Below are 26,381 nucleotides of genomic sequence, written 5' to 3' on the forward strand. Positions count from 1 at the left end.
GGAAGAAAGCTTCAGCGGCAGGGAAGAGCAGGAAATTAGGATTAAGAAATTTGAGTATGTTTTTCTTCTGTCTTTAGTCAGATTCACACAGGGGAAGTGTGAGGGTAAAACAGAAATTTGGGCCGTTATTGTTTAATAATCAGGAATAACTGAGTCGTCAGCAGGAGACGAAGGTGAGTTTTGAATCGATTTGACCTTCAGGTTAGATTAAGGGTGTCGGGATCATTTAAGACTCTTTCACTCACTCCCAGGGACATTTTCAGCTCCCATTAACCCAATGATCAAGCTTAGGGAATATGGGAGGCACCAGGAAAACCCACAAGGACACTGGGAGAGCAAGAAATCTCCTTCAGTAAAGCCTGAAGGGGAATCGAACCCAAAACCTTCTTGCTGCTCTCTGTGCTTTTGAAACTTTCCTCCTTGTACTAATGAATATTGTGCATCCCAGAAGCTTCTCCCTCCCGAACCCGGAGCTCTCCCCCCCTCCAGTGAGCCCGGAGGATCCTGCCGCGTCCCTAAACCTGTTGTCCAGGATTGAGACTCGTCTTCGTCGCTCTTCCCCAGCGCTCCATCCCGGTGATGTGCCCTAATCCCGACATCCGTGTCATTCCATCAACGCGCCCTCCCGGAGCAGCGACAGCGGCTCGATCCTGGCGCACACAGCGCGCAGGAGCGCAGACGCCTTTTTTAACAACGCCGTTTGGGCTTTGACGGCTGATGCCAAACGTCTAATCTCATCAACCTCTGCCGGCGCTGCGCTGACAGCCCAAACCATTTAAGATCTGTCAAGCGCACGTGCGCGCGTGCACGGGCAGGTCTGCGCCAGTGCGCGTGGAAATCTAAGCAGGAGCTTAAGTCGGGTTGGTTGATCACCAGTGGATTTGTTTACAGCAGCAGTGGCATAATTAGCCGTTTATGTCAGATCCGTCATGAATGACTGGAGCAGCCCGACATGTGAGGGAGGGCAAACGCTGTTTATACATCTGATCTGTAGATTTTAGAGAATTCTCCTCCTGGTTTATGATTAAAAGATTGCAGCTGGATCCTTTTGAGGACACGTGACCTTGAAAATGACCTCCAAGGACTCCGGAAATGTCTGATTCAGGGCACTTTTTCCCAGGCTCTCCAGGCTCCTGGAGCCAGAAAGCGAGCACCTGGGGGCCACACCTGGCCCTCCGGTCAGCGTCCTGGACCCGAGGGTTTCAGAACAAGGTTTATCTGCGAAGGCGGAGTCGCCAACAGAGAAGCACAGGCGAAACACCGGCGACCTGCTGAGCCTACGCGCACGATTATTAGATCCGAATAATGCTGCAGGTGTCCATTCAGAGGGATTAGAGCTAATAAAGCTTCGGCTGCCATCCTGAGCCACACCTTTACCCTCCAGGGCGTGATGATCTCGGGAGGCTGCGGTTGGAAAAGCCCCAGCCACTTCAGTTTGCCCTCAAGAGCCTTAAGAATGGTTCGGTTGACCTTTGACCCGACAGCACAAACCAGAGCAGCCTCATTTATCACCTGGATGTGGAGGGTTGTGATGCAGAGTGGAGGGAGGAAGAGGGTCAGACGGGTCACACAGTCAGGGTTGATGTGTTTTGTGATGGGGGGGGGGGGGGTTCTGATGTGAGGGGGGCATGTGGTGTGGTTTGAATTAACAGCAAACTGACCTGCTTTGTATGCGTCTACCGTTCACTGAGGCTGCACGTCTGTTTAATCGGATTCAATCAGAATATTTGCTCATTACTGGCCTCTAAAATTAATTTGGGGGCAGCTGTTGATGTGAGCGCGGCCCCCATTGGGCTATTTTGGTGGAACATATCTGGGATGTCTGAGGTCAGGATGGCAGGGATGATGAATGAAGGGCTGACTTTGGGTTTGGGATCATTAACGTTTCGTAAACAGGGGGCTTTGAATCACGACCTGAGGGCAAATATCTGTTCTGCTGGTTTCCTTCTGAACATAAAACAGAGAGTAGAAAACGAGGGGGGTGCAAGGCGGGAGCCTGAAGCCACGCACAGTCGACCTGGGTGGATCTGTGGATCTGCTGGAGACAGCTGTCAATCACGAAAACGAATCCATCCATGCTGAGTTCGTGCGTGTTGAATTCATGACAGCCCCGAAGCTGCAACGACAGAGTACAACCACACGGTGGCGGAAAAGAGCCAAAATAACTTCGAACACGTGACTCCGTTTAAAGAAACACTCTTCGTTTTCGTGTCATTCTTTATATAATAATCTACATTTTTGGAGGTATAGATTTTAGTATATTTGTTACTTTACTGTAACACATCTTTGTTGTTTGATTAAGAGCCTTTAGTTCTATTCTGGCTTCAAGAAAAGATTAATAAATATGATACAGAATAATACATTTTAGGGGAAAGAAGATTATTTCTATTGCTGAAGCTAAAATCGGTGGCGTCATTTTTAAACAGTCAGTTGGATCAACTTAACTCACAACAGCTTAACCTCCAAACGTCCGCTCGTTGTATCGTCCTGAAGTGGCCTCACGGTGGCGCTACCGGTCCAAACTCTGCCTTTAGCGCCGAGAGGAAAACAAAGCTGGCGACTGTTGAAGTCAGGAACAAATCTGGCAGCAGTCTGCAAAAGCAAATGCGGCTAATTACCCAACTTCCTCACTCTTGAGAGATCTGAAAAAGAAATCCGTAGACTGGTCCGAGTTTTACCTGCGTCTCTCTGGGCTCGCGGAAAAACGGCCTAAGGAGAGGATAACTTGGGTCCATCTTTTTATCTATAGAAGGATATTTTATTTAAAGATGTCAGGCAACTAAACAAGTCTGCGCAGCTGCATCCTTCCTTTCATAACAAAAAAACAAATATATAGTCCCCTAATTCTCAATCTTCGTACCTCCCTGTGTTCCTATTTTATTATTGTGTCATTTTTTGCTTTTAATTTAAGAACAAAGGTGACATGACCGGATTTTAATTCGCGGATCCGGAGCAGAGGAAGGAGGGTCACTTATCAAGGGCCCCTGCGGCTTGTGGGCCCTCGACCAAAATGTAGACCGACGTCACTGCTTCCGCCCTGCCTCCCCTCCTCCTCCTCCTCCTCCTCCTTCCCTCCCCCGGCGTCGTTGGAGCACCTCGGCTGCCTGCAATCCAACATGGAGTAGAGAGGGAGATGGGGCTCTAGCGGGGCCACCCCACGGTAACGCCAGCGACGACGCGCTTTTTACGCATAGCTCGTCCCGCGGTGGTTCGGCGAAACCATGCGCCCGAGGACCTGAAGTGGGACCGAGTGCTCGTGTGTCTGAGAGTGTGCGCGCGTGTGTTTTGGGGGGAAGGGGGTGGGGGGTGGAGAGAAGAGAAGAGCTGGATTCGGCTACCAAACTGTCTGTTTAGGCTTCACCTTACCAACCAGCGGCGATGGTGCGTTAAAGTCCTCGTACAAGAGCGTTTTGCGAGCCCGCGGAACCGGGGTGGAGAAGAGGGAGGAAGAGACGCGGCCAGTCGAGGGCGAACCAAGACAGCCGACACTCCAAGCACAAAGGCGCAAGGGGGATTTATGCAGAGTCGGAGGATCCGCGGTGAAAGAATGACGAGCCAAAAGTCTGCAAGCGCCGCGCTCCATAACCTGAGGTGAAACGAGAAAATGATAGAAGAAACGCACCCAAACGAGTGAGTACCCTGCCCTCAAACCGCTCGCTGTGCCATTTTCCGTGCCGAGCTACAAGTTGGAGATGATTCGAGCAACTTGGTGGAATGCACGGGCTGAGCCGCGCACGCTTCCCTCCGCGTTCGTGCACAATTTCAGCTGCTTTAACGCGGCTTGGTGCTCGAAATCAGCGCTAAAGCGGCGCGTCGTTGGTGTGAGGGAGAGGGGGGGGGTTAAGGGCCCCACATTTGTGTAGACTGATCTTGAGAAGGCGAAAGAGAATGAAGAGGAGGAGGAGGAGGGGAATACGCGTGGGTGGATCGGAAACATTTTCTGAAAGGATCTGAAGCGAGCGAGCGAGGCCCTGTTGCAGCGTAACTTAGAAACTCAAACACGCCCCGAAGTTCCACCTTTTCTAAACACGCGAACGTCCGCGGGACGCGCGCAACCGTTCCGTTCGGTGCGTTTCCGTGCGCGAATAGAAGCCGTAGCGCCGAGTTGGCCTCGTTTCTTTGCCCACATCTGTATGTTTGCTCCGACCCGAAGGGGGAAGTCTCACAGGATATGAGATATCCGATATGCCTCATCCGCCATCTCTTTCTCAATCGGCCTCATTTGCATAGCCTGCCGCGCTCCATTCACAAAAAAATAGCCCGTATAAACGACGAGTGGCACCGAAAACTGCGCCTTTATTTTGGGTTTTCAGGCGGGGACTTTCGCTCGGCGTGCGTGTGCGGCGCGCAGGCCTGCGGTTCTGTTTAAACGGGGCCCCCGTACGCCAATATGGAAGCGTCTGAATCTTAAAATTAGCTCTCGGTGGAGGCGGCGGCTGGTCTGGGGGATCGCTGCGGATCGCGGGTTCGGTTCTCCGGTGGAACCGTGAAAAGCACGAGGCCGTGCACGAGCCTTTTTCAGCTTCGTGACGCGTGAGCCCGTTTACATGGCTGGATCCCAGGTTGCCATTTTACAAAGCCTGCAGCCCGGTGCTCCCCCCCTTCCCCCCCCCGTTCCCGACAGGAATGCCCGGCTGGCAGCGCTCTGCCGGCGGGTGTTGGAGCGCGAAGGGCGCAGCAGGAGACGTCTGCGCCGCCGTGACGCGACGCCGGCTCATTCATAAAAGCCCTCTAACCTTTAGCGGGTCCCCATTCATGACTGCCGGCTCCAGTTCCGCCTGCTTCTCCACCAGTTGTCTGACTGGGAAGCAGCTAAAACGGCCCCGGACCGTTTGTTGTGTCGGTTGTGAGGAAAAAAAGTCCGGTTTACAATCAAACTTTGTAGTGGTGAAATGCAAATTGTGACCAAAAAGTCAATAATCATTGGTGTTAATTGTGTTATTGAAGTGCTGAGCTGCACTGAAGGGGGGGGGGGGGGGGTCTCCACTCTGCTCCAGTTTCTCTGTAAAAGTCCAACAAGGTGACCGAATCCAACGACGCAGCGACTTGTAAAGTTTACATCAGCTGCTTCCTCCTGGATGATTTGATGATTGGTCACATGTTGGTGCACCAAAGCTCCAGCTGAGGCGTGCTGGACGGTGGCGCCACGGCTCACGGAGCGCCATTGGGCGGTGGACAAGGCGGACCTTTAGACATCTCGAGTCATATTAAGAGTTTACATGCGGATGTAAACACCGCTGCCCTTCCTCCTCCTTGAAGGTGACTCACGTGAACGCACTGGGTCGCAGGATGGCTTCATACCTGTTTTCCAGAAATGTCAGCGATCCGCCTGACATTCGCATGTGTGCAGGCCCGGGATCTATTGATCCGACGGGCGCCGCTGCAGGGTCAGCGTGTGCTTTGTTGGGATTGGACCAGAGAGGCCCGGTGACATTCAGCTGAGGTCAAAGCGGCGATGAAAAATAATCGTTGGACTCTACTGGGAGCATCCAGTAGCACTGTGGGCTAATAAACCCCTGACTTTAAACACATTTCAGACGAGTGGGGCTGCTAGCGTTAGCGTGGGCTAATCTGCTGTGGTCATTCGGTTGGACCCGAGGCCTGACGCTTCGCTGCTGGGTTCAGAACCGGGGCCCGGAGGTGAATCGACCCAACGCTAGCCTCTACGTCTGAGCCAATCAGCTTCCTGGGAATGATCGCATCAGTCTGCAAAGATGGGAGACCTTCTCGTATCGTGAGCAGAGGAAGACCACAAACATCCTCAGTGGATTGTTGTCACTTCCTGTGTTTCACAAAGCCGCTCATCGCTGGTTGATATCTGGACCGGTTACATAACGGTTTGGGTTGTTTATATCTGGCGACCAAACAATGGAACCATATTGTTCGCCTTCTTTCTTTAAAAAAAAAAAATCTTATCGCTGCTCATCAGCTGACTGGACGACCAAGATTAGAATTGTTTGAGTTTTCCGTCCTTCTGCATGTCCCCTTGTGCACGATCGGCTCGCGTCGATTCCCGTGGGACACGTTTTGCTGCTCCGCTAACATCTGAGAGGGTTAGCACCAGGCTGACGCGTTAATCTGAGCGATTGATACCAAGAGGCCCAATATTACGCCCTCGTGTTCAAATTTTATTGATGTGGCACCAGTTCCGCTCTGAAAAAGTCCCTCTGACCACATTCCTTTTTATGAATCAAGCTAAGAGACCCAGCGCTCCCCCCCAGGAGACGTGAAGAATGTGGACTAAGTAAAGCCATCTACTCCGCGTGGCACAGGCCTAATTTATTTGGCTTCCTAATTGATACGGCTAAGTGATAGCGAGGTCACCGCGTTAGCGTACGCGTGCATAAGGCTAACTGCTGAGTGTTTGCAGAAAGGTGGTGAAAAGTGAAAGCACATTAGCGGGATATTATCATTAATGCGCGATAACGCCGTTTGTCGCATTAAAAGCTCAGCTGAGATTGAAACACAGCCACGACGCTCTAACATTAGCGGCTGCGACGGGCTGAAGTATCGCGTGCGCTTGCTAGCATCCTCAGAAAGGAGCCCGGCAGTGAGGGAAAGCCCCCCCCCCCGGTTTAAAAGAACAATCTGAGCCTGTAGTTAAGCGGCAAAAACTCTGAGTCGTTGCTAAAGACGAAGACATTTTGGGAAAACTGAATGCGTCCATGTCAACATCATGAATTATAGCTATAAAACAAAAAAGGCTGCAGGCTATTTAAGATTAACCACAAATGGCAACAGGAAATGGAGCAGCATGTCATGTGTAGTTTTAAATAGCATGTTTAGACTAAAGTCCTGAGAGAACAGGCTTCCCAATGTTCATTACACAAATCTTATTATACGAGCCCTGGAGCGGGACCGGGGGGGCCGTGCAGCTACCAGACGAACCTGTGACATCTGATGGTTCCTGCTAACGACGGCGACTTGATCAAACGCGGCGGCTTTTACATTTTGATGAGTGTGGAAACGCCGTCGGGGAGTGAAAATTCAGATTAAACAACTCTCTGGTGATCAATTACATCTGACTCATTTACTCTGATAAACGAGCCTAAACCGGAGCACGAGAACACGGGGGCGTTTATGGGGCCGCTTTGGTTGGAACCCATCAGAAGACTTTCTGGCGTGTTGCGCCGAAGCCGCCATGTTTCTTTAGATTCTTCGAAGCCGAGGCCGCGAGGACGATGCTTGATTCCCGGATCCATGTGACCCCTCGTGGGATGCTTTGCATTAGCCCTCCTCTCTGCGTTAGCGACCCCCTCTCGCGGCGAGCGACACGCTCGGTGTGACCTGCGGCGTGAGTCTTGTGCTGCTCAGACATGTGAGCGTTCCATGTAACTACAGCTTATTGACAGAAAAATTGATCAAACATCCCCTCAGGAGCCTCCGGTGTCAATAGTTGTGAATGAACTCTATTCACCCCATTACGCTGGCTGTTTCCCTGCTTCCTGTGTTCCCTTTAGGAGACGTAGGAATCCGAAATTAAAGTGGGAAAAAACCTGAAAAGCTGTTTGCTAATTAAACCTGGGCTGCTAACAGTGCCACACGTTTCCATGTGACTGAGCTGGCAACCAGATGTGGTCAATTTAAACGATAAATAAAGCAATTCTATCTTATAAAGAATAAAGGAAATAATAAAGTCAGACTGTCAGTAAAGTGTATCCTTGTGACACAAATGTGTGGTGGCCTGTGCTGTGGAACACTGCTAGCGACCTTAGCTATGATTCATTTGTGATATAAGTGTGGCCATGAAGCATCATTTAGTGGCTTCCTGATTGTTGTGCGTGCATGCGCGCACGTGTGTGGAGGGCAGATCCTGTTCGGGTGTGTGCGGTTCTGTATATCACGCAGAGGTGCGGCCGGTTGTTTCTTATCAGAGGAAGTATAGCCGCCCTTATCACACACGGCCGGTCTGCCCTCGCCGGCCTTCCATTCGTCATCCACGAGCTGGATTCCAGACCTGATAACCGCACCTCCTCCGCGGCCACTTTACTGCTTTATTGCGACGTTGTCACACACAGCCACTTCAGACCGGTCGGCTCGCTAATTGGGCCCCTTTCGGGCATGATTTTGGAGGACTCGTGCACCACCTCTCGGAGAAAACTCCGTTTGAGGGTGCTTCAGACAGCACAGGTGCTGCTTTCCTACCTGGTTCCTGACGATCACCACCATCTGACCCGTTTCCCATCGCTAATATGACCCACGCCTGATTATTTTAAAGCTTATACGTCCAATTGTTATCAAAATCGGACATGGTAGCCCTCCGTTTAGCAGCTGCTCCTAGCTAACGCTTCAGCATTCCTCCCCACATGTATTTCAGGTCACGTGACCTCGCCATGGCGGCTCAGATCTCATCTGTGGAACTAAAATGCGGGTCGTTTGCACGGACGGCCTCGACAAAAGTCGGATCTGTGCCCCTTCAGCTGTTAGCTTGAGCCAAAATGCTGCTGCCTGAGACTTTCTATACTTTAGAGAACTGGCTGCACCACACAGAGGAGCCGGTGAGTCATAGTGGGAGGAAGTCAGCTGGCAGTCAGACAGAAACATCGCCTACAGACGTATAGAAAAACATTTAAGTCATTACTACCAAGAGGCAACGCCATGGCCAGGTGACGGAGGCTGTGCGAGGCGAGCTCGCTGACGTGCCCCGTTTTTTTTTTCCTTTTTTACCGTCCTAGAAACGCGACACACCCTGCAATTCAGGCCTAATGGCAACAGCTCGCGTTAGAAAGGGATATAAGTGCTACCTGCTCAGAGGACTCTAAACTGAGTCATCCGTTTAATTATGACAAATTGCACTTCCTGTCGTTCTAAAAGAGGGGGAAAAAAAGGCTCACGGCCCTTTAAGTTCATACCACGAGCCAGTCGCCCCGCTCGGGGTCAGCGTCTGTACCTCTCACCACATTTGTGTCGACAGAATTAGCTTCTCTGTTCCCAAATATATATATATGTGTGTGTGTGTGCACATTTATTTGTGCCAGAATGTGCGGTCACTTCCAAGTAGCCCAGAATTAAAGTAGCGTGCTGCTGCTGGTCGGATCTCTCTGTGTGTCCCAACCACAGATTACAGGGCCCGTCGGTAAACTGGGCTCTGAACACGCCTCATGAGACGCCACGAATGTGACAAGTTCATCTGAGAAGGCTGTTGATGTATCACAGAACGATCTGCGTTGCTTCTATATGGGACGTGGACCTGTGGTCATAGGGTCTGAACTGGTTACAGGTTCATTTCTGCCATCAGATTAGCCCGATTTGAGGGTTTCTTTGCCATGGAGCTGCTGCTTGGTTTCATGGTGGAGTGCTAAGCTAACCTCTTGCTAGCATGAGGGGAAATTGATTAGCTCCGAAGCAGAGCCTGAACCGTTTTTGCCTCTTTAACGGGTTTGGGTGATAAGCTGAACAGGGCTGCATGTTTACAGGTGAGTGCAGAACTTGTGACCGACTCTTCCCTTTGCTTCCGTGTGCGACTTGTTTGTCTGCAGTCACTCATTCTGTCATTCATTCGGTTTTATGAATGTGTGGGCGGGAGCTGGTGAACCAGTTTTACCACTTGTGCGGATGCGAGCGTGGCCGCGCATGTGTGCATTAGATCCCGGGGACTGTCTCTAAGCTAATTATATAACAACTCCTCTCGCGTCCGCTTCCACTCAGCCCCCCTCTCTCCCTCCCCCTTTTCTCTCTCTTTTTTGTTCCTCCCGACTCCTCCTCCCCCCTGCGCACACACACACACACACACACACACACACAGTTTAGCAGCAACACACAGAGGAACATCCTGTTGTTGTCAGCTCATTCATGTGGATTGTGACCACGCTAACTGTGTCCCCACAGGGGTGGTGGCTGTCATGCTAATGCTTGAGAATGTCTCTGCTTTTTATGGCATATTTAATGTGCTTCATCTCATTAGCTAACATGAGACCAACACGCAAACTCTTTTGTTCGGCAGCTTGCAGAAGACGAGGCGCAGCGGTAAACAACGCTAGCGTCGACCCGATGGTGTTGTGACTTCCACCAGAAAACAAAGCTGCATTTAACAAGTGTATGTGTGTCTGTGTGTGCTTTTGCAATGACTGGTCCCGGTGCAACACCTCCCACCTTAGCACAGCATAGTCGTGACTTGAGACACCCTCTAACATTCTGCCACCGCGTGACTGCGGCGTTAGCATAAACCGCGGTGGCGGTGAGGCCCTCCAGCTAATGTCTATAAAGTTTGAACTGGTTTGAATTTCCAGGATGGGCCTTTTAATCAAAGTTATTATGGTGATGTTGGGTAATAAGAGTGTTGTTAGCTTAACAACTGCTTTTTCACTTTGTCAACACCAAGTCTACCTCCCCGCGGGCAGCGCTTTAGCGCTGCGTCACTTTCATGCGATTTTGTAAGTGTCGCTAACATAACCTAACGTAACCGTCTATCTTTAGTCACCATCTGTCTTTATCTTTTTGAGACTTTTAAGTTGAGCTTTTCTTCTTTATATTTGTTCCTTTTTTTCAAGCTTTTGTCTTATCAACTGTTAATAATAACTTGACTTTTGGTTAAACCCTGTTGTTGAGTCTGCTCTGTCCTAATTCTGCCCCCACCCCATCCTTCTGTCCCAACAGTGACAGCTACATCGTGCGTGTAAAAGCGGTGGTCATGACGCGGGACGACTCGACCGGTGGTTGGCTGGCCCAGGACGGGGGCGCTCTGACCAGAGTGGGGGTGTGCCGTCTGCTGCCCCCGGAGCCCGTGCCGGCCTCCAGCCTTTCCCAGTTCCTCATCCGTGGCGAGCGGCTACAGGACAAACAGGTCAAACCCAGAAAGTTGTGTCAAAGCTAGTTTAATGTGGACCGTGGCTCACCTGCGTAACGCCAACAGGTGATTCTGGACTGTCCGCTGAGGAAAGACCTCGTGTACACCATCGCAAATCCCACGTTTCACCACTGGAAGGTGGAGGACAGGAAGTGCGGCCTGTCCTTTCAGAGTCCGGCTGACGCCAGAGCGTTCGACAGAGGCGTGCGGAAAGCCATCGAGGACCTGGCCGAAGGTACGCAGCGCCGCGGCGCCGGCGTCGCCCTCACAAGTCCACGCTTGATGGATTGATCGTTGTTTTCCTCACCACAGGCTCCACCACCTCCTCCACAGCGCTCCAGAACGAGGGCGAGCTGGGCGACGACGACGTCTTTACCGTAAGCTCCCCACACTCGGACCCTCCCAGCCAGAACTTTGGTCCCCGCCCCAACCGGTCCAGATTCCAGTTGTCTGAATCACCGTGTTGATAGTCTGAACCGCATCACCAGGCGCCAGAAGATGCTAGCATCTAGCTGAGCCCTTTCCCCGCCAGTGTTTAAGCCTACTTTTTTTCCGCTGTGAACATCGCGGAGGTGTTTGGTTTTGTCGGGCCCGGCCCACGCAGAGGCGACGTCAGCTGGACTTGTGGTCGTGTGTAAGCTCTGAACGGCAGATGTTGATGATGACTGTTTTTCCCAACTCTGGGTCTCTTTTGTGCAGTCTGCGACCTCCAGGTCGGCGTCAATGGGCGAAATGTTGCGTTTGCGGACTTATTGTAGTTCCAATTGGTCCTATGATCCACTCCAGGACTTTAATTGGCTGCATCTAACACACACGACTTTAATTTTCTGAAAGAAAACAAGTCCAGGATGCCCCCCCCCTTCACATTTACCTCCTGTACTGTTAAGTGTGTCACTTGTGTGTGAGGGCCATGCTTAGGTTAGCGTGTGGGGCCCCTCCCCCCTCTGTTACCAGACACCCGGAGCAGTAGGCTGGGTCAAGGGGTCACTTCCTGTATCCCACCACCTTATTCTCCACTGGTGACCCCCCCCCTTCACTCCTGCCCCCAACCGTCCCTCTCCTCCCGCACAATTGAAAAAGAGGGTCGCCACCACGCTAGCAGCTAGCAGCTGTTTCCCAGCTCAGAGCGGACCGCTGATTTACGAGAGGAAGTGCCTCGTGGTTCATCTTTGACTCAAGCTGTCTGTAAGGGCCAAGACTAATAGGTGCTCTGCTGGGAGGGGGCCGCCACTGCTGAGACACATGCAAACAATCGTAGATTGGGGGGTGGGCAGCGCTGTCCGAGGGCGGAGCCGGCGCTTGAGCGGTGCGGAAACCCCGCAGACGTCTGTCAAATTTATGCCAAATCCAAAGTTGCTGCTCAACTTCTTTGAGTCAAAGGTCAGATGAAGGACTGACCGGGGTGATAGTGATCAATTTGAAGGGGCGGGGCTAATCCTGGGCGAGCGAAATCCCTGGATTTTGACTTTTATTGTGATTTATCTGCATATCGCGGCTCCTCGCGACCTCCGCATCCATTATGATGACCATCGAGTATGTTTAGCGCCGCTCGCTCATCCCGGGCTAATGACCTTCGCTAAACTTAGCCATGGCGGCCGGGTTTGCGGGGCGGGCAGTCGCGGACAGGACAAAATGCTGCAGCAGATTTACAGCCTCTTGGGGATGTGTGTGTGTGTGTGTGTGTGTGTTGGAGGGGGCTGGGGGGTGGCGAAGGCCCGGGGAAAGAGCCAGGATCCACATACTTCACAAAAACGCTTCCTCGGTGGTCAAAGCGACACTTAAACCCGATCCGTCCTCCGGAGCGGTGCGTCCCTCTGTCTCTGCTGCGGCTCGTCTCACAGCGGGGATGGGGGGGGGATGTCGGATCCATCCTCGGCTCATCCCGCCAAAGCAAGACGGGCCCGATGAAGGATGAATTCTCTGGAGCTTTGACTCGGGATATGGTTTGTGTCAGAAAATAACTGGAAATGCCCCCCGTCCAGCCTCAGGCCCAGTATGTAGAGGAAGGATGTCCAAAAATATAAACTCTCCCCCACAACTGTCTCTCCGTCCTCCTGTGCTGCTCCAGAAATTTGGGGTCTGTGTTTTGAATTAGTTGCAGCCACGGGGGCCAGTGTGGGACTGGTTCTAAACTGTATAAGCCCCCCCCCAGTAATGCCTTCTCCAGGGGGGCGGAGGCAGCATGTCATGTTATTTTTGGCCAGCTGCTCCGGGGGCTTTGTAAGAAAACTGGTGGGGGGGGGTGGAATTCTCAGCATGGCAGTATCCATGTGGGGAGTGGGATATAATGGGGGTGGCTTCAGCAGATCTGGGTCGGTTATCTCCTGGTTCCCAGCAGCCCCGATGGGTGCCTTGGTGTAGGGGACCTTTGTCGCCATGCCAGCTTTTTGCATTGAGCTCTGTGGCTGTTTGTGCCCCCCCTCCCCACAAAGCCAAGGAGTCCAGTTTCATCGTAGGCATAGTCTGCATTGCAAGCAGTCTGCGGTTCTGTGTCTGGCTCAAGGACACTTCAGCAGGTGGGCTGTAAAACAGGAGTTGGGGTATAGGGTAGGGTATACCCGGTATACACCCTTCCTGTTTTTCAAATCAGACTTCCTGTTTGTCCAGTGGTGGCATCCTTTCACAGCGACTGTTTGTTTGGCGGGTCCAGCAAGCGTCATCCTGTGTGTGTTTGTCCCCCCCCCCCCCCCCCCCCCCCTTTTTCTCCAGAACACCACAGACAGCTCATCCAACTCCTCCCAGAAATTCGAGAGCGCCCTGCAACCGCTGGAGTCCTCCCCTTTTCCACAGAGACACAAGTGCATGTTGGGCCACCGCCACGACCTCCACGACCCCTACAGGCTCTCGGACCACTACCTGCTGGACCAGGTGAGGGGACGCAGGTGGTGTGTGTGTGTGTTAGAGCTCACCTGAGACTCGCGGCGCGCCTCAGGAACGGCTGCCTCAGGCTCCAGGAACGCGGCGTCGATTTTTAATCAGAACCAACACAAGCTTTTGGTTAAAACGGGTCACACGTTGGAGCTGTGAAGCAACTGTGGCTGCAGATGAGTCACTTCTTCATTTTTGCCAAAAAATAGTCCTTTGTTATGCTTACAGATTCCTCACTTTCCCTGTGTGAAAACAGCCCATCCGTAAACTCTTAGCTATATTTTCTATACGGCTCCGATCCGTGTCCCAGAGGAATGTTGTCAGGGGGGGAATTGAAAGAGCGGCGCCGTATATAGTCCAAACGGGCCGCGTTACTGTGGTGGTTTAACCCGATTTATGACTTTCAATGCCTTCATTCAATTTTGGTTCCCTTCTCCTCTGACTCCTCAGCCCTTGCCGCGACTTTCCCACCATGTCACCTTCCAAGAAGACGAGGAAATTGTGCGGATCAACCCGCGGGAGCGCAGCTGGGAGCGGACCACCGAGCGCCAGCAGGGACGGCCTTCCGATCGCCCCTGGCTGACGGGCTACGAGGACTACCGCCACACCAACGTGCGCGACAAATTCATCCAGATGGACGACTCCGGGTCGTACGTCAAATTCGGAAAGCCGGACGCTCCCAAACATGACTATACCTACCCGCTGGCGCCGGCCCTGTCGCCTTCAGACTCTGACACTGCCCTCGCGTCCCTGGTCAACAAGAGCCACAGCGGCTTGTACCACCAAGGCTTCCCCTCCGTCGTGTCCTCCCAGCCCCGCTCCTTCCTCCCCAGCTCCTCGCCGTCCACCAACGGAGGCAAGGGACGGAAGAAAGACGGGGTGGAGAGAGCGCATTGCGAGCACTGTGGCGAGGCGTTTTACACGTCTGACAACAGGAGGGGGCGTTGCCAGGACGCCCCGGATCCCGTCAGAGTGTGCATCCGCAGGGCGAGCTGCATGTGGCTGGCGGACACCATGCTGTACCACTGCATGTCGGACCCTGAGGGGGACTACTCGGACCCCTGCTCGTGTGACGGCGGCGAGGCTAGCGGCGGAGGCCGGCTCGGCTCGCGCTGGCTAGCCCTTCTGGGATTATCTGTGGTGGCGCCCTGCCTCTGCCTCTACCCACCCCTCCACGCCTGCCACCAGGCGGGGCTTAGGTGCGGCTGCTGCGGGGGTCGACACAAGGCCCTGAGCTGAGCCCCGGAGCCCTCCAAGAGGAAACGAGGTGGACCTAAACCCAACGCAAGCACAGAGAAAGGGAAGGATGGGGTGGGGGGACAGAGGGGAGGCCACCGCGGCCGTCTCCTCGCTGCCTTGGTTCTTTTGTAGATTCCAGATACTGAAATAAACCAAACAGGAGATTTTTGGTGCAACAGCCTGGGAAGATAAGCTCACCCTCGGTGACGGACAGACCTCTCAACTCTCCACACGGCCGATTCGTGCTGTTTTTAGAGATCGAGTGCTGTTCCGGGGGCCTTTTTTGTTTGTTTTTTTTATAGCTGACCTTTATGTCATGTATCACATATGCAGGTACTTTATACGTTGTACAACGACTCAGCGTAAAAAGAACTTGAATTGTTTGTTTCTTCTCTTTTTGTTTTCTCGCCTTTTTTGACGTACGTGTGGCCATTTTGTTCATTTTTTATTCCAATATCGGGCCCGCTCAACTCCAGCTACACGAGAAATCAGACACTACACCTCTTCTGTGTGTGTGCGAGTGTGTGTTTGTGATATATGTGCGTGCTTTACGAGGCCTTTTTTGTTGTCTGTGCTGCGGCTCGCCGTAAAGCTGATGTATATAGTCGCCACGGCGTTCTGCCATCAACACGTTCTTTGTGGACTGAAACAAACATGGTACTCATCTTAATCTAATAATCGCCCAAAGATTCCCATTTTATCCTATTTATTTTCACACGAAACAGTGCCTGAACCCTCACCCGAACCAGGAATCCATCCCGGTCCTTCTCTTCTTTCCCTCCTTTCCATAAATGTGAGTGTGTTTCTGGGCTCTAAAAAAACAATCAGCGATTGACGCCAGAGTTGAAGTTGCCTTAAAAATGCTGCGTTATTCCCCCGCTCCTCTGAAGATGTCTGCTCCAACGAAGCTCCACGCAATCAGCTGCCTCTCATAGTTTAAACTGTCCCTGTAATTACAGACCGAGGCTCCCAGTTCCTTTGCGACGGACAATCAGTCCCCTCCTAGAATCCATCCCATCACGCACGTGGCTGATGGATTGATTTTAAAGGTTTTCAAGTATAGATTTACCACTTCGTGTCAAAGGTAGCTTGAAAAACATGCGTTTTATGTGTTTTTTGAAGGTTGATGTTGGGAAATGTGGCGTTTTCGCGATTTTGCGTGAAATGTGACGCTGGGAAACGGCGAGACGGACGGCGAATGGGAGTATTGTTCGTCTGGGCTCCACCGCTTCACACGGAAAGCGATCTGAGTTGGGGCGCTTCTGTCAACAGCTGACTGAGTCCATTCTTTCAGGCGAACCCAGAACATTTAAACCCAGCCGCCCCCATCGGCCCTGCAGCCGGTGCCCTTTGACTGGCGCCTCGGGCAGCCAATCACAGCCTCGCACCCAGAGCACAACACTGATTCTCAGCCAATCGGGTGCTTCGCGCCTCACTGGGGGCAACGTTTGAGGTGCGACCGGGAACAAGGAGCTTTTAAAAACATAGCAGAAAACCTGTGAAGACGCAGAACATCACGTGGGGTCGTTTTGGGAAAATAATCGTCATCTGAAAAAGGAAAAAAAATCCACCCCTGATTGTTTTGCGAGGGAAGTTTCATTGGTTGAAACGTAGAATGCCTGAGGATGTCCTTTTCCCCACCCTACTTGTGTCTGTTGCTTACATCCTGTCCTGCCTACCTGCCTGTGTGTGTGTATGTGTATGTGTGTAAGAACATTCAATCCTTTATCTCTGTCTAATCTGATACTTAAGTGTGTTCTCCCGTCAGAGCCATTTACAAGTGCCTGAATGCATTGTCTTTATCTACTTGTGTATTTAAATCGAAAATTAAACCTCCCTGTAATGGATTAGACCCATTTTTTACACTTAGTATTTTTACCTCTGTAAAAAAAAAGAGCAAAATTATATTATATATATCAAGTGTATGTTGTACATTTTTATTTCTATTTTTTTTAATAAGTTTCTAACATGTACGATGGATGTAGCTTTTGCTTTCGAGAAGGAACAGAAAGTGCTTTGTAGATACTGAAGGGTGGCCAGGTCTGAGAAAACTAAAGTGAAATGTGTGTCTTACCTTCCGCCTCCAATAAAACGAGCAAAAACAGTGAAACCACATGAGTCCGCCGCTTAATTTTCCTCTCGGATCAAAGCGACCTTCCCATTAAACTGAAGCATGTCTCGCACTTCAAAAGCTAAAGCAGAGTCGTGGCCTGATGCGAGCCCAGGGATGCTAACAGGCTAACGGAGCTAGCTATATCTCTTGTACAAAGCTAATGCTCCTAATTGGCATCAAATGGTACGGAAAGGATTTATAGAAATACTGATGGACTAGCTGAGGGATTAGCTCATTTGAATGAGCGCGAAGCGTCTGCGCCGTGTCCCTGACCAGGAAGTGGAAGCACCTCACCTGAGACTCATCATGTTCCCTCCAAGTTTAGTTTTCTATTATATTATCTTTTGCAACTCATCAGGGATCCGTTGTCCATTACTGGACACCCAGGGGTGGTGGAGGCTTCACATCTGCCTGAGAGGAAACAGGAACAAGAACCCTGAATGTTCTTGACCTTCCAAAGTTCCCTCTGATTTAGAGAAGCGGGAGGAACTCTGTGTTGTTTGCCACAGCCTACCAACAGGGGGCGATGGAGAGACTGCCTTCACTTTTAGGCAGCCCACAGGACATCCATGATGACTCTGGTCTGGTTTTAGTGCCACAATAAATTCTTTACATGGACAGCACCTTAAAACCAAGGCCAAACAAAAGTGATAAAGCCCATGTTCCAAAATACTCCAAAAACCTTTGGACGAGGAAGGATTAGCCTGAGCGAGTACACCCTGTTTCAGTCTCTTCAAGATGTCTTTCCCTTGCCGCCTCCCTCCTCAGCGGGAACATGTGATAGCCATCGAGGACGCCGAGCTGTTTCACTCAGGATGTCTCTGGAAAAGCATGTGGGCGATAATGATGGAGGAGGGAGGAAAGAGAAGAAAAAGAAGGTCCCTCAGGGCTTATGGGGGCCTGCTAAGCAGCTCAACGGCTGCAAACAGCATCACGGTCCACATGTGCAAACATTTAAGATATCTGCTCATGTAATGGGGTCAGCGTGGCCCCTCTCTGGGCGCACAAAGCACCCATGCTCATTTCCCAGTAAAGTTTTTAGAGGAACGGACCGTTTGTCCCGCGTCCTTCTGTCCATCTGCAGAATCAACGGCCCAGTTTGGTTTTATTTGAATGTTTTTCTGCCATTTCAACACCTGAGATAAAGACTGTGGGGGGGAATAATCGCGGCAAAATGTCCCCGTATGGGTGTATTGAAATGATCAAATTAAGAGATGGTGGCGCCTCTAATCTTATGAAACTACCCTCACCTGCATTGACCCACTACTTGGAAGATGCTTTAGCTTTCTAAGGCTCTTGAAGTAATTGAGGAAATCATGTGATAGGAACCAGATGATCACCCCCGGGACTGTTTCTGGGCAGTCGGGCAGCAAAACCCTTATACCTTCAGATTTTTCAGTCCTAACTGGACCTACTTAATAACAGAGGGGGTGGGGGGGGGGTCTTTGTCTTGTTCCAGAGGCTTCAGCTCAGGGTTAAGAGAGGGAAGTGTCCAAAGTCTCAGGATTAAAATGGAACAATGCCGGAATAGCCTGGCTGGAAGGTACGGAAAGAGAGCCTCTTCCTCTGGTGGCGCCAGTCCTCTGCCACTGTTCCATTTCCTCTTCCTCCTCCTGGACTGTGTTGACGAGCTCAGTCACCTTCGTTTACCTCCCGGATCACCCGTCGGGCATCGCCACGGTTACTGCATCCGCCTCATTTTACGACTAGAGTCGTTAAACATGCGACACGGGAAACCGGCTTTTATTGATCAGACATTTCCAAAATACAAAACTGATTTAAAGAATTATCAGAACAAACGTTAAAGGAAAAAACAAATGCTGGAAGAGCGTCGACCCAAAAACAGGTTGAACAAAGATTATTTATTTCATTTTCAATACTTTATCTCTCCAAGACAAAAAAAAAAGCACATCTGACCAGCTGCCTCACTGAGTTCCCATTAAATTACCAGACAATACTTTCATTTCTGTCAAAGATGTTCAAGTCTCAACCGGAGGAACTATACAGCTGTAATCTGAGGTGAATTCATCCTAGTTCATCACATATTTAGAAGAGAACACTAGAAACTCAACGTCTACTCATGGTCGTTTCCTTTAAAGGGTCCTGTAAAAAAGAAAAAGATTCCCCCCACACATCCACCTTATAAATCATTTTCTTTATTTAAATCAGCGTGAGGCAGTTATGCTATGAACAATACAGGAAAGTAAAAAAGTGACAAAGAGAAAGACAAAAACATGAGATCCAGTTAATATTAACTGCACTTGGCACTGGAGACGTTCATGGAAATGGGGAAGGAAATATACACGTTTATTACGCCTGAAATTTGCCTCCAGTGATCATTAAGTCAGCCGTTGGGAGTGAAAGACCGGAGAGGTTAATGGCGCTCTCAACAGCCAGGAATTTACTTCGTTTTGTTTTGCTTCCGCTCTTTTCCGCCGTGTCCGGGATGTGACGGCTTCGCTGCCGTGTCCATTCCTTCACCTTTAGATCGGCGTGCGGTGGCGAGGTCGCACGAACAAACAGCATCGCCCTCAAACCCCCAACGTGCCACCAGGCGCCCCGTGTGGCGCTCAGGGCGATCTTTGTGCATTTATCCCTTTTATAAACCAACCATCATCAAAAAAAAGTTAGAGAGGAGAAACTTCTGCCGCCGCGACGGGGGCAAAAGTCAATGAAACGAGATAATTAAAAAGAAAAGCTTCAAATAAAGTCAAACATCCAACAAAAAAAAAGCAAAATAAAAATAAAGTAAACCCACTCCCAGGTAAGGAAAAATCTCCAATCAAACACTGACGCCAACGTGTGAGAGCGGCCGGTGGCTGATTAAGCCGAGCATTAGAATTAATCCGATCCAACTTTCACTGTTGTGTTTACCCGCCCGGTTTTATTTATGAACCTCGCAGGTAAACACGCAGAATAATCAGTCGCCGCCATGTTTTTCTGTTGTTTTTTTTTTTTTTTTAAACTATTCTCTGTAAATTGGGCTGAACGGGACAGCAGCAGGGCAGAAATCGATCCGTCCGTTCAAGTTTAGAGAGAAAGACGGGCTTGGAGCTGAAAGGATGGCGTTGCAAAGTGAGAAGTGTGTGAGTTGATTCCAAACTGGGAAAAAGGAGGCAGAGAGAGAGAGATAGAAAGAGAGAGAGAGAGAGGAGAGGTGACAGCTCAATTCGCTCCTGATGTGTGAGGAGTCTGAAGAGCCTAAAGAAGAGGGATAAATAGATATGTCGCCATGTATGTGAGGAGGAAATGTGTGACTGCGTTGTGTGTATGTGCATGTGCATGTGTGTGTGTGCATGTGTGTGTTCTGTCCGTACAGCTTTATCTGACGGTGACTCCAAGTTTTTCCAACACGCGCACTCCTTTCTCCTGGTACTCCTCCCGGGTCAGCCAGAAGTTGTCCTTGTCCTTCATGATGTCGGCCAGCACGGCTCCGCCCAGGAACACCATGTGCTTCCGCCTGGGAGGATCCTCGATCCTGATCTTGAATTTCTATCAGTCAAAGTAACAGAGTCTATGAGACCAGTTCTGTCCTACGGTGTAAATGCTTCGTTAGGTGGGCCGGGGTCAGAATTCACACAATTCAGCCTAAAATCCAAACTCTGCTACCGAGGTTTACCAAAAACAGCTAAATATGAGCTGTAACACCGAGGGGGAGCAAATGTTTGGGAAAACCGGAACAGATATTTGGAATTACTGATGGACAGTGGAAAAACACCTAACCAGAACTTTACAAAGATATTTAAATGACATCAGTAGGTTCAGGGAGTTGATGTGGCTGCAAGCGGCAAAAGTTAATTATGTTCTAGTATAATTTAGTCTAAAATATCTCTGAGAAGTGGATCGAGCAGCATGTGACTTAAATGATATTCGACTATTAAGTCAACGTCTATTGACATCTGGCGCCACCTGCTGTTGGAAGCATGTACTGCACGTCCGTCAGCAACGGCAGGATTGTGCACGATTTACTGCGTTTCTGACTGACTGGACTGAAGCAATACAGCCTTGACCTTCCGATCAAAGAAAAGAGCAGGTTTAAAATCTAACCGAAAGCTTGTCCACGTCTCCTTTGAGCACGCGCTCCAGGTACAGCTGCTTGAGTTCCCGCTCCAGCCGAGAAGGCAGGCCGGGGTACATGGTGGACCCCCCTGATAGCACGATGTGTTTGTAGAACTCAGCCCTGGTGATGGCAACAGAGTAGAAAGAGAGTTAAAGGAGTTCAAATCTGTTGGAAAGTAACAGATTACACGAAAATTGCAATAAAGCTGGATTCTATAATAGGTGGCCAAAGGTATAACTGACAAAGGAGACTGGCCACGCCTCCGTTTGGCTCACCTGGTGTCGATATCAGCCGCCTGGATGGTGTTGAAGAGAAGCTCAGCCACCCCGACACCCTCCACGTTAATTAGGTGGGGCTGGAACAGAGCCTCCGGGGCCTCAAACCGCTCCCCTCCCACCTTGATCACACGGCCATCTGGCAGCTGGGGACGTGTGGGAGGGTTGAGAAGAAGAGAAAAGAGGAAAATGACACCAGTGAAGGGTTTAGGACGCAGAAATGAAGCTCGACAACTGTGACGTGGTCGCTGGCGCCCCTCTCTGTGTTGATGGCGCTTCTAAGAATGAAAATGCTGAGCGCTAATGTTGTGTTTGGTGTGTCAGAGGCAGCGAGAACGCGTGTCGGACTATAAAAAGGCTGCATTCAGCCAAGGCTGGTGGGAGGAAGTGGAGCCCAGCCACCGCCGCAGAGTGGCTTCACAGGAAATGATGTAACTCGCAGTTCAGGGCCCTTCGACCACGGTGACATTGCCCTCCTTGTTTAAGCACACTAATGCACACCAGCGGTAATTACACATACGTGTTCGCACGCACGCACGCACGCGGCTCCACCAGCCCAAACACTCACGGCCAGTGAGTTCGGAGACACAACACCGGCTCGCTAAGGCGTGTAGCGAGGCGGACTTCTGAACCTGCGTTTAGACTCTGCGGTTCCCTCTGCAAGGAAAAGAGCCTTGGAAAGAAAAGCAGGGCAGATGGAGGGAGGCGGCACCTCCATGGGTTTGAGTCCCAGACAAAACAGTTAGTCAGCAGCGCTGCCCTGGCCCGGAGCTGCCAACCCAGCTAACAGCAGCCATATGCTAGGCCACTCAGTTCAGAGCCCCCTGAAGAACTGCTCAATTAGGAGACATCTCAGGGACTTAAAAAGCTAAACCTTCAATGTGGTCAAAAAATAGCAATACTCAGACAGCCTGACACAAAATATTCAACAGCCAAAAAGAGTTGGTGGGATTAGCCGCTTTGCCACCGCCATTTTCTTAAGGGAAAGTCTGATTCAAACCACAGCTTAGCTTATTTACAGTCAACTATGGTTAACAGCTCACAGTGTCCCCGGAAGAGTTAACCACAAAATGCAGGTCACCCAGAGTAGCTGAGGAGCAGCAGCTGTTGAGATTAACAACGTCTCCACGCTGCGGCGACCCGAGTGTGCGTTTATCGACATTCACCGTGTACGATTCCACCAGCACGGTGGTCTCCAGGGCCAGTTTCTGCTCCTGTTCGATGTTGTAGCCCACGTAGCACAGCTTCTCCTTCATCATCCGCACCGTTTCAAAGTCTGCCGAGTGGTTGAAGGCGTAGCCCCTCAGCAACAACAGCTGCACCCGGGGAGAGAAGAAGAAGAAGAAAGGTCCTTTCAGGATTTTTGCAGACGTTTTTCCCCCAATGCTCGGCGACGCCCCCGCTGTGGGGCTCCGCTGGGTACCTTGATAAGGTAGCGGGTGATGTCCCTGCCTGCGATGTCCAGGCGTCTCGTCAGGTGCGGGAGGCTGAAACCCTCGTAGACCGGACAGATGTGCGTCACGCCGTCGCCCGAGTCCACCACGACGCCGGTCAGAAGGCCTAAAACACAAAATTAAGATCCCCACTGCACTGATGCAACGTCTCTGTAGCCCCACAGGCTGCCACAGCTCCAATATTTGCTTGGTAAACTGCAGAAACCAGACACGCTCGCTAAATATAAGCCCCGCTGCTCGTCCTCTGCTCGGGAACTCAAGGAAACAAGGCTTGTCGGGCTTACTCGCGTCCTCGTGCGGGTTCTTTAGGAAATGACTCAAGCTCGTGTGTCATCTTACCCTGAGCGTAGAGGGTCAGCACGGCCTGGATGGCGATGTAGACGCCGGCAAACTGGTAGGTCTCAAACATCACCTGAGGAGGGCGGAGCAGAGGCACACGTGAGCGGATCTGACAAAAGCGGCGACCCGACGGCGTTCGGGAGCAAGCCTACTTCGATGATCTTTTCCCGGTTCTTGGTGGGGTTCATGGGCGGCTCCGTCAGCAGGATCTTGCAGTTGCGCGAGTCGATGTTGAGCTTCTCCGGGCCGAAGGTGTAGTCCCACAGGTGCTTCATGTCGTCCCAGTTCCTCACGATGCCGTTTTCCATGGGGTAGTTCACCTCCAGCATGGAGCGCAGCTCGCTGGCCTCGTCCCCCACCATCAGGTCCTGCGGGCAGAGGTCAAAGGTCAGAGGTCACCACGGTGCATTCGCTCTGCTTCTGCCGTGTGGTGGTCCGAGTCTGGAAATGCTCGGAAGGCGAGAGGAGGAAAGAGCATCGCGCGTTCAGATCGCCCCGCTGGTGTTGGTTTCAAAATCACGCCGCATGCACGATAAAATATTCTCATGCATCCACACCTGTTCCAGCACAAGTCAGCAGTCTGCATGCCGAGCACCCTGGCAACGCAAACAACCTTGGGGTTAGGGTCGCATCTTAGCCACCGTGGAGCACCTCACGCTCCGTTCAGAGACGCTGCGGAAGCTCACAGGAGGCCGCCACTTTATGGGCTCGTCCTGTGTGTTTTGGCATCGACGCAGGACCTGTCGCAGACAGAACCCCTCCATGTGGTCGTCACGGGAGCAGGAAACCAGATGCGCCGCCGTCTCAGCCATCAGCTGCTCGCCATACGTCTTTCAGTTTAAAGAATAAACCCTCAAACATCACCCAGGATTTTCAGCACGATCACCTGGGGCGTTAGCATTGAGCTCAGGTTAGCACGCTAGCGAGGAAAAAATACCGGTTGGCCAGAACCATTCAAGCAGAGTGGAGATCTTACATTCTCTACAACTGCAAACTGATATTTTCATGTCTTTAAACCGCAGGAGGGTCTTTTTTTAAAACTCTGTATTACATTTGTCCAACGATTCTGCCGGGCTATGAACCAAAACAGCTAATAAAGCTCTTAAAAGCACGTCTGAATGCAAGTTGTTGGTCAATAACAGGAACCAAACTGAATTTCAGACCAGAATAGGCAAAATGGAGATGAATTAATGACCAATTGATGGGGAAAGCAAAGCAAAAGAGACAGAAAATCAATAAGAAGCAGGAAGATGTTATAATTTTTCAGACTTGTAAGGTAGCGCACGACAACTCTCAGGACCAGGCAGGAACAGGAGCCACACACCAACTTACCATCTTCTTAGCATTCTACTTCATCATGGGAGAACAACACATGGAAGAGGAAAGTGAACATTAAAAGAAAGAACGCAAAGGAAGAGGGGGAAAAAGGGCTGCAGAGCAAAAGAAAGACAATAAAATGGAAAATAAAACCTTGGCTACTATGAAAACACAGTTATCTTTTTTAAAAAATATTTACAAATCCTTACCTTAATCTCAATGTTTCCCACTTTTGCTGTTGAGCGGATGATGGGCCGCCCAACCAGAGCAGGGAAGATGTGCTCGGGGAAATTTGAGCCTGCATAGCCGCACTTGACAAACTGAAAAGAGAAATAAGGAAACCAGAGGAATTGGTTAAAAAAAAGGAGTGAAGTGCTTTAGTACAATGAGACATAGTTAGCCTGATCTTTCGCAATAGCAAAACCTCCATATGGAGTTTAATAGTTTAATGAGTGTGACTAACAGAAGAAGACTGGACAGACGACACGATGCACCAGTGCAGAGTTTAAAAGCTGACTGGTTGATTGGACAACCAACACCGACATAAATACCAATAAAGCCAGTTTCACAAATGTGCATCTGCTGTTTGCGGTTGTGACAGACTCTTTCACTTCCTCGTGACTTCACATCTCAGCCCTGATGCAATGATTAAACCCTGCAGGCTTCTTCAAGCAAAAGCTGGTTGGGGACAAAAAGAATGATCCAAAAAAGACATAAAATGCAAAATGTGCTGAGCCAACATCCTGCCTGCTGACAACATTTAGGAAAGGGAATGCCCCATCCATTTAAAAAAAGACACCCGTGTCCAAACCCAACTGATGATAGAAGAAAATCTGCTTATTCCGTTTTAAATGTTCACTGTAAAATAACAGAATATTTGATTATGTAAGCTTGTTTGCAATTATGCCGACAAAAAGACTGACTACAGACACAATAACTTTCAATGTTTCAAAACGGATATGGCCTAAACAGCCCAGGGATCTATTTAATGCCAATCTGGTAGGAATAAATACTTAGGTTAATATTTTGTCTACGCAGATTTGTAGGTCTGAGGGACATTTCGATCTGGGAAGTTGGGGCAGAAGTTGCTCTCCAATAAATCTGACACGGCCCAGCTAGCATAGCTAGTCTAATCGACGAAAATTAAAGCTAATAATTTAGACTGGCTGATAAGACTTAAACACTCTGCACGAAGCAAATAGCGCAAAATCAATCGGATATTTAATCGACAGATTAAACAGAATAAACCAGACAGCTGTTAGAGCTAGAATTAACCTAGCAACTTAGCTCGCTGCTTAGCTGTAGGAACCACTACCAGGAAATGGGCCTTTGCTTGCTTGTCTTAAATGATCTGTGCATATCGGTTTGTGAGTTAGAGTCGGAACTTTGTGCTCCGTTTAGGGATAAATGTCTTTTCCGTGTCGCGCCTGGATGAATGAAAATTTGCTAGCTAAAAAGCTAACCAGACACCCACCCAGTTAACGCTAGCTAGCTCAGACGATGACAGCTCCACTTCCTGTTTCAGCCGATCGTTCTATAAAACGGCGCCATTAACAGCGAGCCGAGGATTAATAGAGTGTCAAACCGACGCGGAGAGCTTACCCCGGTCCCGTTGTCACAGACGACTACTTTCCTTCCTTGGCTGTCCATTGTGTAAAAGCCCAGTTGCCGCTGAACCACCCTCAACTTTCTTTCAGGAAGCCGGAAGGAAGACGCACAGCGACGGGGCGAGGAGGCGGAAGGGAAGGGTGCTCATCCGGAGCGAGGCCGGAGCCGCTCATTTGGCCAATTATGGCCAAATCCGACGCGTTCCGCAATAACTCCCAGTAAAAATTCAAATAGTTCGTTTTAAACAAAAGGGTTTCATATCGTTTTGAATATAAATGCAGTCACATAGACCCAGACCGAGAAAAAACCCAAATAAATCAAC

General features: G+C 50.4%; 2 protein-coding genes across 3 annotated transcripts; one reads left to right on the forward strand and one right to left on the reverse strand.

The window, feature by feature from the left end:
* Nucleotides 1-3,077: 3,077 nt before the first annotated feature.
* LOC130533838 (sprouty-related, EVH1 domain-containing protein 2-like) lies at nt 3,078-17,003 on the forward strand. The gene is made up of 6 exons (XM_057047550.1): nt 3,078-3,630; nt 10,597-10,783; nt 10,853-11,021; nt 11,099-11,163; nt 13,496-13,654; nt 14,105-17,003. Exons 1-6 carry the CDS (start codon nt 3,605-3,607, stop codon nt 14,891-14,893), a joined length of 1,395 nt encoding a protein of 464 aa, XP_056903530.1. The 5' UTR covers nt 3,078-3,604; the 3' UTR covers nt 14,894-17,003.
* A 1,846-nt stretch (nt 17,004-18,849) lies between these two features.
* Nucleotides 18,850-26,213, reverse strand: LOC130533601 (actin-related protein 2-B). 2 transcript variants are annotated; one of them, XM_057047156.1, is made up of 10 exons: nt 26,054-26,213; nt 24,661-24,771; nt 23,287-23,502; nt 23,135-23,207; nt 22,765-22,901; nt 22,508-22,657; nt 21,342-21,487; nt 21,054-21,186; nt 20,324-20,498; nt 18,850-20,207 (listed from the first exon to the last, which is right to left on the reverse strand). In XM_057047156.1, the coding sequence occupies exons 1-9, from the start codon at nt 26,099-26,101 to the stop codon at nt 20,328-20,330; spliced, it is 1,185 nt and encodes a 394-aa protein (XP_056903136.1). In that variant the 5' UTR covers nt 26,102-26,213; the 3' UTR covers nt 18,850-20,207; nt 20,324-20,327. The 2 variants fall into 2 exon arrangements, with proteins under 2 accessions (XP_056903136.1, XP_056903135.1); XM_057047155.1 differs by having other exon boundaries at nt 18,850-20,498.
* Nucleotides 26,214-26,381: the final 168 nt, after the last annotated feature.

Source organism: Takifugu flavidus, chromosome 11, assembly GCF_003711565.1.
Source record: "Takifugu flavidus isolate HTHZ2018 chromosome 11, ASM371156v2, whole genome shotgun sequence".
NCBI lineage: Eukaryota > Metazoa > Chordata > Actinopteri > Tetraodontiformes > Tetraodontidae > Takifugu > Takifugu flavidus.

What these genes read in the sequence shown, in the direction of transcription:
- LOC130533601 (XM_057047156.1), bottom strand. Translation starts at nt 26,101, where the DNA reads ATGGACAGCCAAGGAAGGAAAGTAGTCGTCTGTGACAACGGGACCGGG. An exon ending in GCTGACCCTCTACGCTCAGG is followed by an intron (nt 22,902 to 23,134) that starts GTAAGATGACAC and finishes TTTGTGTTTTAG; the next exon opens with GCCTTCTGACCGGCGTCGTG. An exon ending in TGCTGGTGGAATCGTACACG is followed by an intron (nt 21,488 to 22,507) that starts GTGAATGTCGAT and finishes ACACGTCCCCAG; the next exon opens with CTGCCAGATGGCCGTGTGAT.
- LOC130533838 (XM_057047550.1), top strand. Translation starts at nt 3,605, where the DNA reads ATGATAGAAGAAACGCACCCAAACGA. An exon ending in AGCGGCTACAGGACAAACAG is followed by an intron (nt 10,784 to 10,852) that starts GTCAAACCCAGA and finishes TAACGCCAACAG; the next exon opens with GTGATTCTGGACTGTCCGCT. An exon ending in CATCGAGGACCTGGCCGAAG is followed by an intron (nt 11,022 to 11,098) that starts GTACGCAGCGCC and finishes TCCTCACCACAG; the next exon opens with GCTCCACCACCTCCTCCACA.